Raw genomic sequence first — 18,606 nt, forward strand, 5'->3', positions numbered from 1 at the left:
ATGCTTAATCTGTATTACTTCCCTACATTCAAGGTTTCTTCAAGATTTCGTCAAGATTTTCCTTATATATATTTACAGTATATACTTCATATACTTTTAAAGTAAAGTGATCAAATCATCTTCTGATTTCTTATGTTTGTGTCCTATGACGGTGTGAGCAGCCAAAGTTTATCCGCTCCTTCCGCACAGAATCTGTTCGCAGCCTGCCAAGAGATTGGTTGGTCCACTCTTTAACAATCACCTTATATCCTAGCAACCAACACAATTCACGGTGTATAACCTTTAGTAGCTAGTTCAAGAATTCCCAAAAAAATCTTGACTGAGAGGCATATGACTATTATTTTACTTGAAATGGTAAATGTTAAAGATTCACATTGCATACAATTATTCATGAGATGAAAACTAACTCTGTCTTATCAACTGTCCAGTTAGAGCCATCACACAGACAAACACGTGAATGAATACAGTTGGAAATAGTCATGGAGCTGAGTTGCAATTGGAGGGGTGGGGGTATTTCTCAAGAATGAATTGCCCCACAAGGAGATGTGGCCCGTGGGCAATGGCGCTGATCAAATAGCAATAGAAGCTCAAGTAGTCCCCAACTCGATGGTGGACAGGGGTCAAGTATTGTCCCAGGGAGAGATAAAATTGATTTGCTCTGATGAGAGGGATGAACTTTGGAGTGAACGCTAAATTATCGTAAGGCCTCCCTCCCCACCCCTCTCTCTTGCCTCACAATACTCCAGCCCTGTTGATTCCAGCATTGGATTCTATCGTGGTAGCGACCAACTTTAGGAAATCATCTTTTTCCATTGTTTTATGTTAGATTCTTTAAGTATCGTAGAAGTCGACTTTAGAATCCATGATCATTCATTGATCCAAATCCCTTTATAACCGTTACAAAACTAAAGTATACTTACATTGCACCTTCTAATAAGCTTTTAAAGCATTTCCTCACAATTTCCCATGCTCTAATCAGATGTATGTTCAAATGAGTACATTGATTAGCCCAATACAATCCCATGGTAGACCATTCCCCTCCCTTCATGAAACAAAAAAGGGGCGAATAGTCCATTTCAATAGTCTAGTTAAGTAAATGGTACTTTCATAGTTTTGCTACTGATTGAAGTGAATGCAACCAGTGACTGTACGCGAAAGAAAAAAAATGACCACATTATGTTTACACAATGGCTTGACGTGACAACGCTTGCAGTGTCACGGTCCTGGTCAGTAGTTCCAGGCATCCTGTATCATCTCTCTGATGTATTTGTTGTCCCAGATTCACAGAATTGAGTAAACAGAAAAGGGAAGGGGTGGGAAAGTTCGATTTTTAAACATTCTAGCTTCAGCTCCCCATTCCCCCTTCTTAAAGCACTTCTTCTCTCTTGGAAATGTCTTTTTCTTCTTCAGCCTGTGTCTCAATTGAGTTCATCAGACTCACTAATCGCGGAGCTAGATATCTCTTGCAGGGCGTGCTTTGGTTACGGAAGAACCCATCAAGCTCCTAGACATTTATCATTATCGACCATTTGGGCCACAGTCACTGAGGATATTCTGAGCCTGGCTCACAGTTCGCTTTGGAGTGTTTTGGAAATGAAGAAAGAGGGGGGGGGGGATTCTTAGATCGAACCGGAAAAAAAGGGGGGTTGGGGGTAGGCTTACTCACACATGCATTTATAGAATTCGATCTGTTCAGTATTATATGTCATAATAGTTTATATAAAGTTAAAGGTAACCCTTTCTGACTTTGCTCTCTGTAAGGGCAGATGATGTAAAGCCCATCTGTTTCTCTGGTCAATGAGGGTGTCATGTTGCCAGAAACAACCAACCGCCTTTACTTCCCCAAAGTATGTCCGGTTCCTATTAGAGTAGTTGGCTGGATTCGTAGGCTTTCTAAACATCCCGAAGTACAAAATGCCTTCACCAGCATTCGAACTCGAGATCCCTCGGATCGTAAGCTAAGCCCTTGACCACTCCCCATAATAGTATAGATAACATGACGCAATAGAGTGGGTAACTGATGTCAAATGAGTTAATAGTATTGGTAACACGACTCGGTAGAGTAGATAATACAACACATTATATTATTTTACGTACACTATATTATGTCATGTTGCCTACACTGTAATGTTATCTATATAATAGAGACACTATCAGACAGAAGTGTAGTTTAAGGAGTATGAAACTGCCTAATTCTCTGGGGATGGTTTTATTGTTATAACCTGTGCGACTAGAACACAGATACTCATCTATAAGTCTACTCGCTCAGTGATCTCTAAGGACTTACTTTCAATGTTCTGTAAATTGTTTATAACAAAAACTTATTGATGCCTTTCGACACATTCTTATGTTACTTGATATGTTTTTTTTCTCAAATAATTATTGCGTAATGTATATATATATATAAGACTGCAGTAAGAATCTCCATGAAGTTAAACCATGTAAAAACACTCTCCCTGAAGTTTAGGCATGTAACATCTCTTGAATGGAACTTGGTTATACACATTGTCTCGTTATTGTCGCCCTTGTTAAGGTTCCTAAAACCTCTAGCATCATAGAGCCCTGCGCTTTCACTTTGGCCTTATGGGAACCATAGAGACTACTAGCACTGTCATGCTGGTAAGACCTTTATTCTGGACGCACTCTGGAAGCTTTATGGTGCCGAGAAAAAGGTGTGACAAACTGCCCCAAGGGATTTGATTGATGGGTCTGGACGTGATTAAGGGCTGGACGTTTGTGTCCCCCTCCCCTTAATGGTTTCATCCCAAACACAATCACATTGTAGCTGGGGGGAAAGGGGGAGGGACTAATTTTGATATTGGTGAAGAAATAGATGTACGTAAAGGAAGTACACATACACAGATACACAACAAAGCAGCTATGACAGTCTCAGACCTATGCATAGATACCTATACACAGATACACAACAAAGCAGCTATGACAGTCTCAGACCTATGCATAGATACCCATACACAGATACACAACAAAGCAGCTATGACAGTCTCAGACCTATGCATAGATACCCATACACAGATACACAACAAAGCAGCTATGACAGTCACAGACCTATGCATAGATACCCATACACAGATACACAACAAAGCAGCTATGACAATCTCAGACCTATGCATAGATACCCATACACAGATACACAACAAAACAACTATGACAATCTCAGACCTATGCATAGATACCCATACACAGATACACAACAAAGCAGCTATGACAGTCTCAGACCCATACACAGATACACAACAAAGCAGCTATGACAGTCTCAGACCCATACACAGATACACAACAAAGCAGCTATGACAATCTCAGACCTATGCATAGATACCCATACACAGATACACAACAAAGCAGCTATGACAGTCTCAGACCTATGCATAGATACACAACAAAGCAACTATGACAATCTCAGACCTATGCATAGATACCCATACACAGATACACAACAAAGCAGCTATGACAGTCTCAGACCCATACACAGATACACAACAAAGCAACTATGACAATCTCAGACCTATGCATAGATACCCATACACAGATACACAACAAAGCAGCTATGACAGTCTCAGACCTATGCATAGATACACAACAAAGCAGCTATGACAGTCTCAGACCTATGCATAGATACCCATACACAGATACACAACAAAGCAGCTATGACAGTCTCAGACCCATACACAGATACACAACAAAGCAGCTATGACAGTCTCAGACCCATACACAGATACACAACAAAGCAGCTATGACAGTCTCAGACCTATGCATAGATACCCATACACAGATACACAACAAAGCAGCTATGACAGTCTCAGACCTATGCATAGATACCCATACACAGATACACAACAAAGCAGCTATGACAGTCTCAGACCCATACACAGATACACAACAAAGCAGCTATGACAGTCTCAGACCCATACACAGATACACAACAAAACAACTATGACAATCTCAGACCTATGCATAGATACCCATACACAGATACACAACAAAGCAGCTATGATAGTCTCAGACCTATGCAGCCATTGAGTGGAAATCAGTTTGAAACACAAATTTCTTATTCAAGTTCCTATTGACTCTAATTGCTGCTAGCATGGTTCCACACAAGAGTTCCTTCTTGAGACTGTCTTAAATGCCAACACAAAGACACTATCAAGCCATTGAATGTTGAAGTCAAATGTTAACAAAGACATTTATTTCTTTGTTTCAGGAACCGTCTGGTTGGTCTGCATTTAAGTGATATTCAGATTGCATCTCGGGTAAGTCTCTGCTCAAACTTTATAAGCGACAAGCCCTATTCCATAGAGCTCTGTTAATTTGTTTCAAAATCATATATTTATATATAGTTATAAGAATTATATTAAAGAAAATGAAAACGTTTCATTAATATTTTTTATTGTTTTCTTATATTTAGAGAATAAATCAAGAATTCCGGGCTAACAGTGAGAGTGTGTTCGCCTGTAGAATCAATGGAAAGCTAGAGGTAACTCCACGGTTTTTATGTCTTCAATGAATGTTCTCCACCAGCCACAGGGAGCAGTAGTTAAATGTTCCGATGAGAATCTAAAGATGACTTACTTAGCTTAATCCTTTAAACTCCAAGTGGAGCATATAGCTGCAACAGTACTTCGCAACTTAGCCCTAGACTCTGTTTCTCAGTTGGCTCCATGTCCTGCCATCAGCCCTAGACTCTGTTTCTCAGTTGGCTCCATGTCCTGCCATCAGCCCTAGACTCTGTTTCTCAGTTGGCTCCATGTCCTGCCATCAGCCCTAGACTCTGTTTCTCAGTTGGCTCCATGTCCTGCCATCAGCCCTAGACTCTGTTTCTCAGTTGGCTCCATGTCCTGCCATCAGCCCTAGACTCTGTTTCTCAGTTGCAGAGTACCAGGGCAGAGTACCAAAGGACTGGAAAGAAGCTAATGTCACCCGCCCCTATTTAAAAAAGGAGAAAAATCTGACCCAGGAAACTACAGACCAGTATCACTTACCTGCATCACATGTAAAATCCTAGAACACGTAATCATCTTCTCTTTTGAAGTAACGTCTGTATTATATAAGATAAGAAGATAACACATAATATGTAGCAACATCATAAACCACTTAGACAAACATAATGTCCTCACCCCATATCAACATGGCTTTAGGAAATATAGATCATGTGAAACACAACTAATAGGACTAATTGATGATTTTTCAAAAGGTTTAGATAATAGTGAACAAATAGATGCTATCTTACTAGATTTTTCCAAGGCTTTTGACAAAGTTCACCACCATAGTTTGCTTAAAAAATTAAAATATTTCGGCATTAATGGTCCACTGCATCAGTGGATTAAAGATTTTCTGATAGGGAGAGAACAAACTGTAATAATAAATGGCTCTAAATCAACACCGATAACAGTAAACTCAGGTGTACCTCAAGGAACAGTCTTGGGTCCACTACTATTTTTAATTTACATAAATGATTTACCAAATTGCATTAGTTCATGAACAAAAGTCAGATTATTTGCAGACGATTGCATAATATATAGAACAATAAAAACAACACAAGACACAGATATTTTACAAAGAGAATTAGATGAATTACAGAAATGGGAATCAAATTGGAGCATGTCTTTCCACCCAGAAAAATGTCAGTTATTAAGAGTAACAAAAAAACTAAAACAAATTAATGCCACTTATCTTATTCATGGCAAACCAGTAACACAGACTAAAAACGCAAAATACCTAGGTGTTATAATAAATGAAAAACTGTCATGGAATCCACATATTGATGAAACTATAAAAAAATCCAACAAAGCATTAGGGTTTATTAAAAGAAATTTCTATAAATCAAATAAGAACACAAAACTAAAATGTTATTTAACCTTGTTTAGGCCAATAATAGAATATGCATCCTCAGTATGGGACCCCTCAACTCAAGAAAACATTAAGAAACTGGAACAAACACAAAATAGAGCAGTGAGATTCATAACAAACGAATATTCACATTTGACTAGAGTAACACCATTAGTAAAATCACTAAATTTAGAAAGCCTTCAGGACAGAAGACTCAAAAGTAAAGTAGCTATTATACATAAAACACTGAACCATAATCTTCAAATACAAAAACAAAATTTAATAAAATACTCTGAAAGACACAAAGATAAAGGCACATTGCTCGTCCCATATGCTAGGACAAATTTGTACAAATACTCCTTCTTCCCTAGTGCTATTAGAGCATGGAATGGGTTGCCTGAGCTAGCCATTAAAACCAGTGACCTGGCAGAATTTAAGTCATTGGTTGATATGCATGAATAAATGCATGACGTGTAGGACGCAATCATCTCCTTTTTTGAAGTAACGTCTGTATTATATAAGATAAGAAGAAGATAAGGCTCCATGTCCTGCCATCTTTGCTTCTTTGTCTACGATCTCCTCCATGCTTTGCTCTACCAATGTGTAGACAAGGGAGACCACAAAGTCTGGTTCTAAAAATATATTCAAATTTATATCCTGCATTATGGGTCATTGTAAAGAAGTTGTTGACTGCTTTCCCATTTCCTTATTTGGTACAACAAGGATTCATTTCTGGAATGAACCTCATCACAAATAATAGAAACTGAATAAAAAATGTTTGCTCTTTGAGACGGGCATAAATACACTCATAAAATCTTTATTAACCTCAAGTCATTAATTATTTTTAATAACAAATAGTTATAATCTCACTAAACACTCCTTCAACAAAATTATTATTTTTTTTTTTTTCATTTGTTACATATATAATATGCATTTATGTAGCTTTTTCACTTAGGGGTCTGTGGCAAGTTTTGACTATATAAAGGGGTCCCCAGGTCAAAAAAGTGTGAGAACCTCTGCTATAACAAGGGAAGAAGGAAAATATAAATATGAATAAAGACTTAAACATGGTGCTTGATATATTTATATAGATAGAAACATGTGTTTCTGATATTTTTGTATAATAATGAAACATTTGAATATGAGATGGATTTCCACAGAACCTCGACTGCCAGAACCATGTCAGATACCTAGTGAGAAATTCTACCATGGCCAATGTTTTCTACATGTGTGCAACTGGTGCATACAGCCCTACAGCCTATCAGTTAAAGGTAACCCAAAATAAAAGTAGTTCTTTTTAATTATCATTACTGTTAAGTTCCTTTCTAAGATGCGACTCTTTGAACAGTACATTAACATTAAAACAACAACGTCATCGTTTAGAACTCATTTAATTTCCATGAACACTAAAACACTATTTCGTTTCTATTTCCCCATTTGGGTTCTTTTTCCTTTCAACACGCATTCGCACCGTTCCACATTTACACTAACATGCGCACGTAACAATTACATAAGTTGCTTTTTTTTTTTTTTTTTAATTATCTTTTTTCGGCATTTAAAAAAAAAGTTAAAACCTGGAGAAGAACAACTTTTTGATGTTTTTAAAGAGAGACAAACTGAGGGGGGGGGGGGGGAGGAGGAGTACAACTTTAGAATAGCTCTCTTACATTCTCTACAAGTATCATCTATTTTTTTTTTTTAAATCTTATTCCTTGAAGTTATAAATATGGCATGACAGGATTATAGTTACCTATAGTTCTATTTCTAGTTTTTATTTTTGTATTCTTTTTTACCAGTTTGAAAATGACAGATTCACTATACTCTCTGAAAGTATTGGCATTGGTATATGTCCATTTGATCCTAATGACAATGTCACTGCTGTTCTCATTGGTAAACCTTGTTTGTCTTTGAAACTTTCTAGAATCTCAAATATTTTTGTTGTTACTATTTTATTCATTACTTTAAGTCAAAATCTTTTATGCTAATTTCTTTTAATTACATTACTTTAACTAATTACTTTTTATATTTTGAGGTCTTTCATATAAAATAATTTTTAAATATCATATCTTGTTCTATTTATTTGTAAGTATTAGGACAATGAACTGTACTGTATTACTAAAAGTATTTTATATTAAATGTTTTTTTTTTATGATTATATTTCATATTTACAAGATTTTACTTATTTATTTATTTATATATATATTTACAAGTATTCAGCATAATATTTTCCCAAATTACTAAACATAAAACTGGTTTAATATTAACAAAATATTTTTGTGTTTGCTAGAGAAAGGATCCATTGGAGGTATCCCTGCTTTATTTGCTGGTGCTGTCACAGATTTTTCTAAACATGATTCCATCATCGCCAGATTACCTACTTACAGACAAGATGGTTCTTTAGAAGCAGACTATGTGCGAACAGTGCGCTCTAGGCATGATTGGTTAAATGGTAATGTTTGATTGGTTAAATGGTAATGTTTGATTGGTTGATGAGTTATGTTTGATTGGTTAAATGTTAATGCTTGATGACAAGTTATAGTTGATATTTGTCTGCATTAATATTTTTGAAAATGTTTACATTTAGTAGATGAAAGTTTTAATATTAATTGTAACCCTTTTTTTTTTCAAGAACCTCAGTTTGTTGGATCATTCGATGTTGGCCCCTATGTCTATTTCTTCTTCCGTGAACAAGCAGCTGAATATTCCAACTGTGGAAGAAAGATTTATTCCCGTGTAGCTCGAGTTTGCAAGGTACATTAGTTTATAGATCACATCTAGCTGAAGACTATTAGCATCTTTATGAATTGACTTACAAACATCTACCAAATCTAAAAAAAAAACAAAATATTGAAGATTTTCATAAAATGACTTAGAATTTCCAGACAGTACATTATGCATTTAGCGAAGGGACATTTACCAAACCAAATTGTTGACAATCATATAAGAAAAACATTGATAGTTGTTTTGTTTTTGTTTATTGTTTCTTTTTTGCATCATTCTTTTTTTTTATGTAATGTAACTAGTTCTATATATGTGAAATGCTTATTTCAGAATGATCTTGGTGGAAGCAACCATTTGAAAAACATTTGGGTGTCATACTCCAAGGCTCGTTTGAATTGTTCCATTCCTGGAGAATACCCATATTACTTTGATGAAATACGTAAGTATTTGTTTGTTTTTTTACATTGCATTAGAAAGTACTGCAAATATTGATATCATTTTTAACTAAAAATTTTATGATTTGAAATAGAAGAGTACATCTTGTTAATTTTTTATTTTGTATTTCTTGACTTAACAGAGGATGTCAAATTTCATGGTGATACATTTTATGGATTATTTACCACCAATATGTAAGTACCACATTTTGTATTCTTTTAAAATCAATAATTGAACAGTAATTGTACTCATTTAAAAATGTAATAATTTTCTCTCATAATTTAAAAGTTTGATAATTAAATATCAATTTGAAATACCAGCAAATTTTCTAATCCTCTCACTTTCTCTGTCACTAGTAATGGTTTACCAGCCTCGGCAATATGTGGCTTCACTTTGATTGAAATTGAGAAAGCTTTCGATTCTCCTTTTAAAGAACAAAAAGAGAAACAGTATATATGGCTGCCAGTGCCCCCTGGTGATGTGCCCACCCCAAGACCAGGCAATGTTAGTACTTACTGTCCTACTTAGTTGTAGGCTTATAAAATATTTATATCAATAAATTTTCATATAAGCCTAGTTCACTGTTAAAAAATTAGTTGAAAAGAATGTGTGATTGGTGAGATGAGAGATAGAAATGAAACTGAGAAATAAAACTGCCTAACATAATAATAGTAATAATGATGAAGCATGATTCTGCAGCAGTAAATAAGATGTGAAATAGTTTGTTTCTAAACTTGTATGTCTTTGTTCTCTTAGTGTCCAATGAAATAGTTTTGTTTTTAAACTTGTATATCTTAGTGTCCAATGAAATAGTTTTGTTTCTAAACTTGTATGTCTTTGTTCTCCCAGTGTCCAATGAAATAGTTTTGTTTTTAAACTTGTATATCTTTGTTCTCCCAGTGTTCAGCTATTGGTAAAAATGCCCGTTACTCCATTGACTTCTTGCCCTTCATCTCAAGACTGTCCATGTTGATGGACAAGGCAGTTGCCCACACTCTGGGAAGGCCAATATTTTACAAAGTCAACTCAGTCATGCAAAGACTGGTGGTTGTCAAAAATGTAACTGGACCTAGAGATTTGGTTTTGTTTACTGCCACAAGTAAGTCACTTTCATTGACTTTCAACTTATTGGAAGTCAGTTACAATTTTTTGTCTGCTCTGTAAGAATGTTACAATTTAAGAGATGAAGTGTAGTAAAAAAATCAATTCATTTATCTAAAAAATATAAATTTTACATCTTATGCCACAGTTGTATAGATGTTGTGGGTTTTTTTTTTCTAATCAAGTCATTATTAAGTCAATTAAGTATTAAGGAAATAAGAATTAGTCTAAATGTGTCTCTCAAATATTATTTAATATTAATAAATATTTATAAAAATGCAACTTATAAGGAAAATCAACATGCTGAAAATAATTCCATCATATAACCATCAAGTTTTGATTGAGTGTTTCATGAATAAGATTTCAATTTTATTGGAGCTTTGGCTTGGCCTGAAGGTTTAAAAAAAACTTTAAAATTATCCCTTATGAAATAGTTTGACATTTGAGTTAAGAAATAAAATTGTTTTTATTGAAATGGTTTGTTTTTTTATTTCACAGACAATGGTATTATTTACAAGATAGCTGCATGGGCTGGATTAACAGAACTAGACCCACCAAAAACATATATAGTTACTACATATGTACCATTCAATGACCAGAGATCAATCTGGCAACTGGTGTTTCATGTAAATAAATCTCTATAAAGACTTGCATAACATTTTAGCTGATAACATTTTCTTGATAACCTTGTAGTTGTTTTTGAAACTAAATATAATTTTTTTTTAATTTATTATTTTTTTATTTTCAATTTAAATTAATAATTATAAAAATAATTCTTGCAGGGGTCCTCAATCTATTTTGGTACTGACATGGCAGTGGGTCAGTTGTCAGTGGAGACTTGTAAGAAGTATAAAAAGATTGATTTGTGTCTGTATGATCCATACTGTGGTTGGGCCACTGACTTTGAAGAATGTGTCTCTAAGGATGTTGAAAGGAGAAAGTAATCAATCAATATTTTTCATGTCTCTTTTGTGAACAATATTGTACTTTTATTGATTGAAATCAATGTAAATATAGTCTCATCACTATACATTGTTTCCACATTATAATCATGACAATTGAAATTGTTTAAAAACTATACTAAACAGAATATGCTAACAATAAACTAAATATCTTACATTTTAAATGTATACATTGTAAATTAGTTATTAGGTTTATAATTATTTTTATTCTTTTGATATTGTTGTGTTTTTTTTTCTATTTAAAAAAAATATTTTTATTTTCCCAGCAAAATTACCTATCACCACCTGGACTTATTGTCATATTCTTTAGAGGAAACAATAAAGAAACAAGTTGGAAATCTTTACAGTAAGTTTTTAAAATATTTAGTTATGAGATGATAACAAAGATCTGTGGAGAATTTAACAGGCTTGGTCAATATGCTGCACCCACTCTTCAGGAGATTTGTTTTTAAATATATGATTTAAGTATATACTTAAATTAAGAACAATAATATAAACTGTTAAAGGGAGGTTAAGCATTAAATTGAATATGTTGAAGATATAAAGCTATCAGCGAATAGAAAAACTTTTTGTTTCTTAAAATGAAGAAGACTATTTGATTGTCATTTAAACAGGCTTATTAACTAGTATAAAAAAATTATGTTAAATTATTTAAAGCATGATCATATAATGTTTTGCAATGCCTTGTTTATAATGAATAATAATAATTAGTCAGTTACATTTTATGAAAAGACAAAGGAGACAGAAAAAATGTGTTGCAATCTTTGAAACTATTTTGAATTGTTTGACTAAAGCTCTGCAAAGAATGTTATAGTTACAATGTATCTTCCATTTTGTGTCTTTATTTCCCCAGATCCAGAGACGTTATCAAAGACTGCTGGAAGCTCAGTCACCATGAAGATTGAGTACAAACTTCACATCATTGGCAGTGTCAGGTGGACCAGGAATGGAACTGGAGTCAGTGGGGACAGACACATTCTTGCTCAGGACAATTCTTTGATTGTGACTGACTTGAGGGTGTCTGATGAGGGCTCTTACACTGCTGTGGATAACAAAGGGAGAACAGTAGCCTCATATACTCTTGTGGTTGAAACTAGTAAGCTTTAGAAATTTCATTTCTGCTTGCTTATTTGTTTTTTGATGGTTATCAAGTGTGTACTTTAAAAGTTTAAGATTTTTATTTGCATGGTATGTGCCATCCATAATATTAGTATTATCCCATTTCATTTGGACCTGCAGAGTCTGTACCAACCACAATGCTCACCCATTTCGTTTGGACCTGCACAGTCTGTACCAGTACCAACCACAATGCGCACCCATTTCATTTATACCAGAAGGTATATGCTGACTTCTAGTCTACAAGTCAACATCACAGACTGCAACATTAGTAACAAATTGGTTTGGTGTCCAGAAGTTTAGATTCTGAATCAAAACTCCACAGCCCCGAGTAGTACTAGTGAAACAAACTCTTAAATACAAAGTATTTTATACATGAATCATTTATGCTTACTTGCATTATGGTTTGCATTATTCTCCATTCCTCACTAATCTTCGGACTCAAAGACAAGCCTTATTATTATTATGGTTTTCATCCAAACCCTTTCAAAATATTCTAGTGAACTCCTTACAAGGTTGAATCCTAAAATACTACAGCCATACTAAATGCATACCAACAAAAAATCATTAGTAAATAAACATATTCTAATAGTAAACATCTCTTAATTTTAAAGTTCTCTCTTTCTTTTTTAATCATGACAACAAAATACAGAATAATTCAGGAAATGTGTAGGCAGTGATTTATTTAGATTTGTTCTACCCATTGATTTAAAACAACAAAATGTTCTTGTAGGTAAAGAACAAATAGAACAAAGATGGATGAGAAAGTTTGATCAGTGGTGCGATGAGTTTGAGAGGTACCAGGAAGACATTAGGCAATGGGTAAGTCTTGCCAAGCATTTCAGTTCATCTGTCATTTAATGTTGTCCTTTAATGTCACTTTCTATTACTTCTTCTCCAACTTGCCAGCTTTTTGCTGCTGAACTGTTAACTTTTTTTTTTTTTTTGCAGTCTGTACCAAGGAAAAATAGTTTTGTCTTTTTTTCAGTTGTTTCCACTGCCATATATATTGTTGGTCATGTTGTGGTCAGGGTCTATCTGAGGGGAATTAAATTAGTGCATTCAAAGACAGTTTCATAGGGGTGGGTGTAGTGTCTACAGAGGGTTGGGTGTTTTGACTTTATTCTGTTTACATGTATTATAAAGATGTGTGTCTTGTTCTTAGTTGAAAGATTATTAATTGCTCTTTGGGGGAAAGGACTTTGATACAGATCATTTTTTTGGGCGGCGTCATTTCTCTGTAAATAGCTTAGACCATGTTTCCTGATGCCTATTTTATGATTATTGGCTAGCATTGATATGATAGTGTTGTAATTTTCTAGTCTGTCTGGTTGTTCAATCAATGACTTGCCTTTCATAATCTGTCTGTCTTTTTATTCCCCATTTCACCTATGTGCCCAGAGATCCATTGATTTGTTAAAATTGGACATTATCAGGGGGATGATCAGAATTATAGTTGTTCTATTATAAACATATAATTTTAAAAACCTATTTTTCTTAATAATTTACAAAATAATATTTTGTTCAAAGTCAAGAGCTGTCTATGTCTATTGAAGGTTACCAATAACTATTGTTATGCTCATCCATTCTTCTTCCACTATTATAACAAAATACTTTCTACTTTTATATTTCACAGGAACGTAAATGCTCATCATGTTGTGATGAAACAGCATTAGCAAACATTAAGGTGCCTGCCATAGGAGGTGGCAAATAACATGTAGATGTCGAGGACACTGTCTTCAAGTTTGTGCCTGCCATTGGAGGCGGCAAATAACATGTTATTGTGGAGGACACTGTCTTCAAGTTTTATCTTGCTGCCTTACTACCTTTGCCACTTTAACAGAATCACCATCACTAACAGGAACCTTCATTGTCTGCATTATAGAGACAGACTCAAGGGTGCTTTTAAAATAAAAAAGAAATTCAACTTTTGTATGTTAAGAATGGCAAAGAAATAGTTACGGTTCCTGTCTGAAGAGTGCAGAGCTATGGCCCTTGTAGCCACTGAAGCACTGAGGTGATTACAGTTACTAAATGCAGGCACACTTCTCTAACTGTGATAGATGGATGCCTCTGTTCACCATTCCTTCAGTTTTATCTACATAATCATTCATTGATGCAACTACATCTCTACCAGATATAGTTTTAAAAAATCACTAATCTGCATTGTGAATAGTTAACTAACATATTGAATTCAAAACTTGTCATTCAGTTATCAAGTTTGAATTCAGTTTCTTTTCAATTGAAACTTTAGTTCTGCCTCTGACGGAGCTCTTCAGTACAAATGAACAAGTGATGGGTGTGAACTAGACTATGGATTGTAGAGAGCTCTAAATAGAAGACACTTTGAGAAGACAGCTGTCTAATCAAGTGCTCGCTATGTCAAATGCTGTACAAACTTCTTATCAAACTCTTGTGTGTTTTGTTGCTGATTTGTATGAGAATTATTACAAAGAGCATAAACAATGAATTAATATATAAAATATATATATATATATATATATGTGGTTGTCTACATATTACATAATATATATAAGTTTATTATTTATATAAAAGATATATTTTATTAGTACATCTGGAGAATCTGACCTTTTAAAGCAACTGTCAATCACAAGGAGTGGATTTTAAAAAGAGAAAGAAAACTTAGAATCATCAAGCTAGAAAAACTTGGACATTATCAACAGATTGACATTCCTCTGCACACATTAGTGACAAGTCATTGAAGTATTCATAGAATACTATTAATAAATGTACCTTATTGACTGGTTCCAATGGGATCTATTTAGAACAATAAATAGTTGAAGTGTGTTTTTAGGACGACTACAAATATCTCCATCAATTAGTTGAAATCTATTAACTTATTCAGATGTTCCTAAAAATGATAAGTTAGATCAAGACTATTGTGATATAGCTGTTGAGAGTTTTGGTTTGTCTGCTCTGTTCAACTTTCAAAGGCACTAATTAGGTGCTTGTTGTATCGCTGGATTCCACCAGCCTGCTTTGTATTGTTTACCACTTGTATATATCTCAAATGGTATAGATGTTTCAATAAATAACTCATTTTGTCCTATTAATTAATTGTGTATATACTATAGAATATTGATTGTATCTCAAAACATTAGCAGAGAATTTTGACTACTTGTTTGTTAGCATCAATTTAATAGCTTGCCTTTAATTAACTGCTTGGGATGTAATAGCCAACGTCAAAGATGCATATTTAGTTCAATATCACTAAAATGGTCATCCCGTGTGTGCTTAAAAACTGTAATTTATTGCCTGAAGTCTGTTTATGTATATATATATTCTCCAGATTAAAATAGTTTGACAAATTTTTTTTTACATAAAAAGAAACATTGTCTGATAGTTTAAAAAATCAAGGCAACATTTGAATTGATTATTGGAAATGCCCACTATTTTTTAATTGATAATAGTAGATGTACATGCTCTAAAAATTAATGTTCTTTATTAGCTTCCTGAATCTCTTTTATTTATTATGATACAGAACATTTTCTGAGATCACAAGATGATTTTTTTGAGACTTTTGGTCATTTGTGTTAAAACATATTCTCAGCATCATTTAATGAGAGAAATGATCTACATTTAGAAGGGATTTTTTTTATCTTTACCTTTTAGTCTGTAGTTTTATAATTTAGTTTAACACATTAGAATTTTTTAATGTTATGGTCACCATATTAAATTTTTTTACATTCTTATAAACTTTTTTGCCTCTATTTCAATAACTACCAGTAGTGAAAATCCTTAAGACTTTTCAAAAAAAACTTTGCCTATTAAAGTTTAGTAAATTTTGGTTGTTTATTTATTTATAAGTCTCAATGTAAAAATTTAATAAAAATATCAAAAACAAAGATAGTGATAAAAAAAGAAAAAATTGTCCTGGCATTAAAAACTGAGGTTATAAAATGAGAGAGAAAGAAAGAAATATATGATATTAACTGTTTCTATTTGTACATTCTTTATGGATTCTTTGAAAAAAAAAATTATTAACATTGACAGTTAAGTATAAAGCTTAAAGTTTGCTAAAACTGTCACAAATGTATAAGGTGCCATATTCAAATATTTTTTTTAACTTAAAAAGACTATTCAGTTTTTCTTCATTAAACTGAGATGTTTCAATTCTATTAGTTAAGTAAAGTGAAAACATAATATCAACAATCAGACCAAATGATTTCAATTTAAATTGCAAACTTTCTTCTATAAACAAAAAAAAATGTCAACAAGTAGATCAAAGTAAATCTTTCTAAATAGTAAACCATCTTTGCTAATTACTGTTGTGTTTTTATTGTTGTTTGACCTTCAGCTTTGAACTATGGATAAAATTTCAGAGATAATGTGTATTACTTTGAGAATATTTCATGAAATTTATTGTTATAAGAACAGATTTTTACATACACAAAATATTATGTTTAAAAATATTTGTTATAGTCAATATTTAATGTTCTAATTATAAAATTTAAATTATTTTTCTTTCAATGTGTTTATAAAGATAAAATGAACAATGCATGGTCTGTAGCTGTAATGAATTGAATGCAAGTATATGATATATTTATGATTTATTCACTGGATGTTTTGAAAAAGCGTTTCTGAATTGGGAAAAAACCTTCTGTTTCCTTACAGCCCAGCCATATTCACTGAGCTTTATTGTGTTAGTTGGGATAAAAGGTTTATTTGGAATGATTCTTTTAACACTAACCTGCCTTTGACAAACTTTTTAGTATTAAAGGTGTTGATTTTGGTTCAACAAACATTCAGTGTTAGAGGGTCCATTATAGTTTGAATTGATAGACTTGATTAACTTTAATAGAACTAAGTCAATATCTTTATATATATATATATATAAGTGGGTTCTATATGTTTAGCAGAAAATTGCACTCATCATTAATTTTCAGAATCTAAGACAATTCCTTGATTTGTTTTACAGCAATTATTGACTGAAGTAAAACATGAAAGGTGTTTGAAGTCTTCACATCTTAGGATTCCTTTGTTGTATATAATCATCACCTGAAGTTTAGAAAATGTTTTGAAAGTGTTGCTCTCATAATATATTTTCACCTTCTATTGTACTTTCTGTCTATTGTAATATCTGGATATGTCATTCCACCCGCTGTCCACTGAATTCATTGTTTGCTAAATTATAGAATTTGCTTAAAAACATGATGGAGAGTTTGTATTATAGTCTACTTTTCCTGTACAAAATGCAAGTTCTCAGTGTAAAAAAACTGGTGTTTTTGTTAGGTTTGGTTTCACTATTCTATGTTGACTTAGTGACAAGTCTTTGAATTTTGTTTCTTGATGATACTAATGTGTACATAACATATGTATATAACCAACCCGTGGTCTTATGTTTTACATAAAATATTTGTTTTTTGTTTTTTTTTTAAAGTGGATGAGCGGTTGTAGTTTTGCTTTTGTTCTGAGATCAAATTATTAATTCATGTCCAAAAACCTGTTGTCAAATCACTGGTTTAAGTACTGTATTGTATGAAATTAAAAATGGTCAATTATATTCCTGATTTAAGAGTATTATTTAATTTTTATTGTTGTTGTTACTCACTTCAGAGAATGAAAACATTTACAACGTTGCTAGACAATGTTCTCATTATTATTAATACCACTATTATTGCTAAAAACATTTATTTTTTTTATCGTCACTCCCACTGTCAAATTCTGTTGCACATTAGTTCTCCCACTTGCCATTGTCAGATCACATTGAAACTTTGCACAATTATTTATTATCAATGACAACACAGGAATCATTAAACAAATTAGTCATAATAAAATTTTCTTTTATGTGAAAAATGTACTAAATTGGCTACAGGTGACCCGTGACAATAATCACAATAATGTAGAGAATTAGGATGTTCATTAAAGTTTTAAAGCTAACAACAGATTTTTATATAAAACCTATTTTTGTAAGTACTTGAATAGCTCAGTGGCAAAACATGTCTGCCTTCCATCATGAAAGCTTGAGTTGAAATGTAGACTCAAGCAACTTTTTGTTTTTTACCATTTTTATATCAAGCATGAGTGGGACTCTGTCAACATGCAAGATAGCAGGCACCTAAAAGACCAGGAGAGTAATTTACGCAATAGTATAGTTATCATTATGTCTATTTCAACAAGTTCAATCCAATATAAAGGTCATCAAAATTACCAATAAAATGACAAAATACATGCATTGACTTGACTAATTCTAATAGTGCTCTCAGAGCGCACTCAAAAAAGTAAAGTACACTGATAAGCCAAACCTTTATCCTGTTAGGGCTATCTGGTATTGCATGTGTGCAGTGAAATTTTGAGTATTTTTTACTATTTCACGTGTTTGATATTATTCTTACATTTGGAATGTGCACAACTTTCCCACCCCACCTATGCAATCTAAGCAATTTGCAAAGTTCAAGGTTTTATT

General features: G+C 33.1%; 1 protein-coding gene across 5 annotated transcripts in view; it reads left to right on the top strand.

Annotated features, from left to right (window-relative positions):
• Positions 1-17,710, top strand: part of LOC106079916 (semaphorin-2A-like) — a 208,422-nt gene extending 190,712 nt beyond the window's left edge. For all 5 annotated transcript variants that reach the window (XM_056011713.1, XM_056011729.1, XM_056011709.1 and 2 more), the window contains 16 exons: positions 4,220-4,268; positions 4,424-4,492; positions 7,005-7,115; positions 7,641-7,734; positions 8,132-8,293; positions 8,474-8,595; positions 8,896-9,004; positions 9,143-9,194; positions 9,357-9,504; positions 9,901-10,099; positions 10,600-10,727; positions 10,884-11,041; positions 11,330-11,409; positions 11,917-12,159; positions 12,913-13,001; positions 13,816-17,710. In XM_056011713.1, the coding sequence (XP_055867688.1) occupies positions 4,220-4,268; positions 4,424-4,492; positions 7,005-7,115; positions 7,641-7,734; positions 8,132-8,293; positions 8,474-8,595; positions 8,896-9,004; positions 9,143-9,194; positions 9,357-9,504; positions 9,901-10,099; positions 10,600-10,727; positions 10,884-11,041; positions 11,330-11,409; positions 11,917-12,159; positions 12,913-13,001; positions 13,816-13,893 (1,891 nt within the window). In that variant the 3' untranslated portion in view covers positions 13,894-17,710. The remainder of the gene's footprint in view (positions 1-4,219; positions 4,269-4,423; positions 4,493-7,004; positions 7,116-7,640; positions 7,735-8,131; positions 8,294-8,473; positions 8,596-8,895; positions 9,005-9,142; positions 9,195-9,356; positions 9,505-9,900; positions 10,100-10,599; positions 10,728-10,883; positions 11,042-11,329; positions 11,410-11,916; positions 12,160-12,912; positions 13,002-13,815) is intronic.
• Positions 17,711-18,606: the final 896 nt, after the last annotated feature.

The sequence above is a fragment of the Biomphalaria glabrata genome, chromosome 1 (genome assembly GCF_947242115.1).
Source record: "Biomphalaria glabrata chromosome 1, xgBioGlab47.1, whole genome shotgun sequence".
Taxonomy (NCBI): Eukaryota; Metazoa; Mollusca; class Gastropoda; family Planorbidae; genus Biomphalaria; species Biomphalaria glabrata.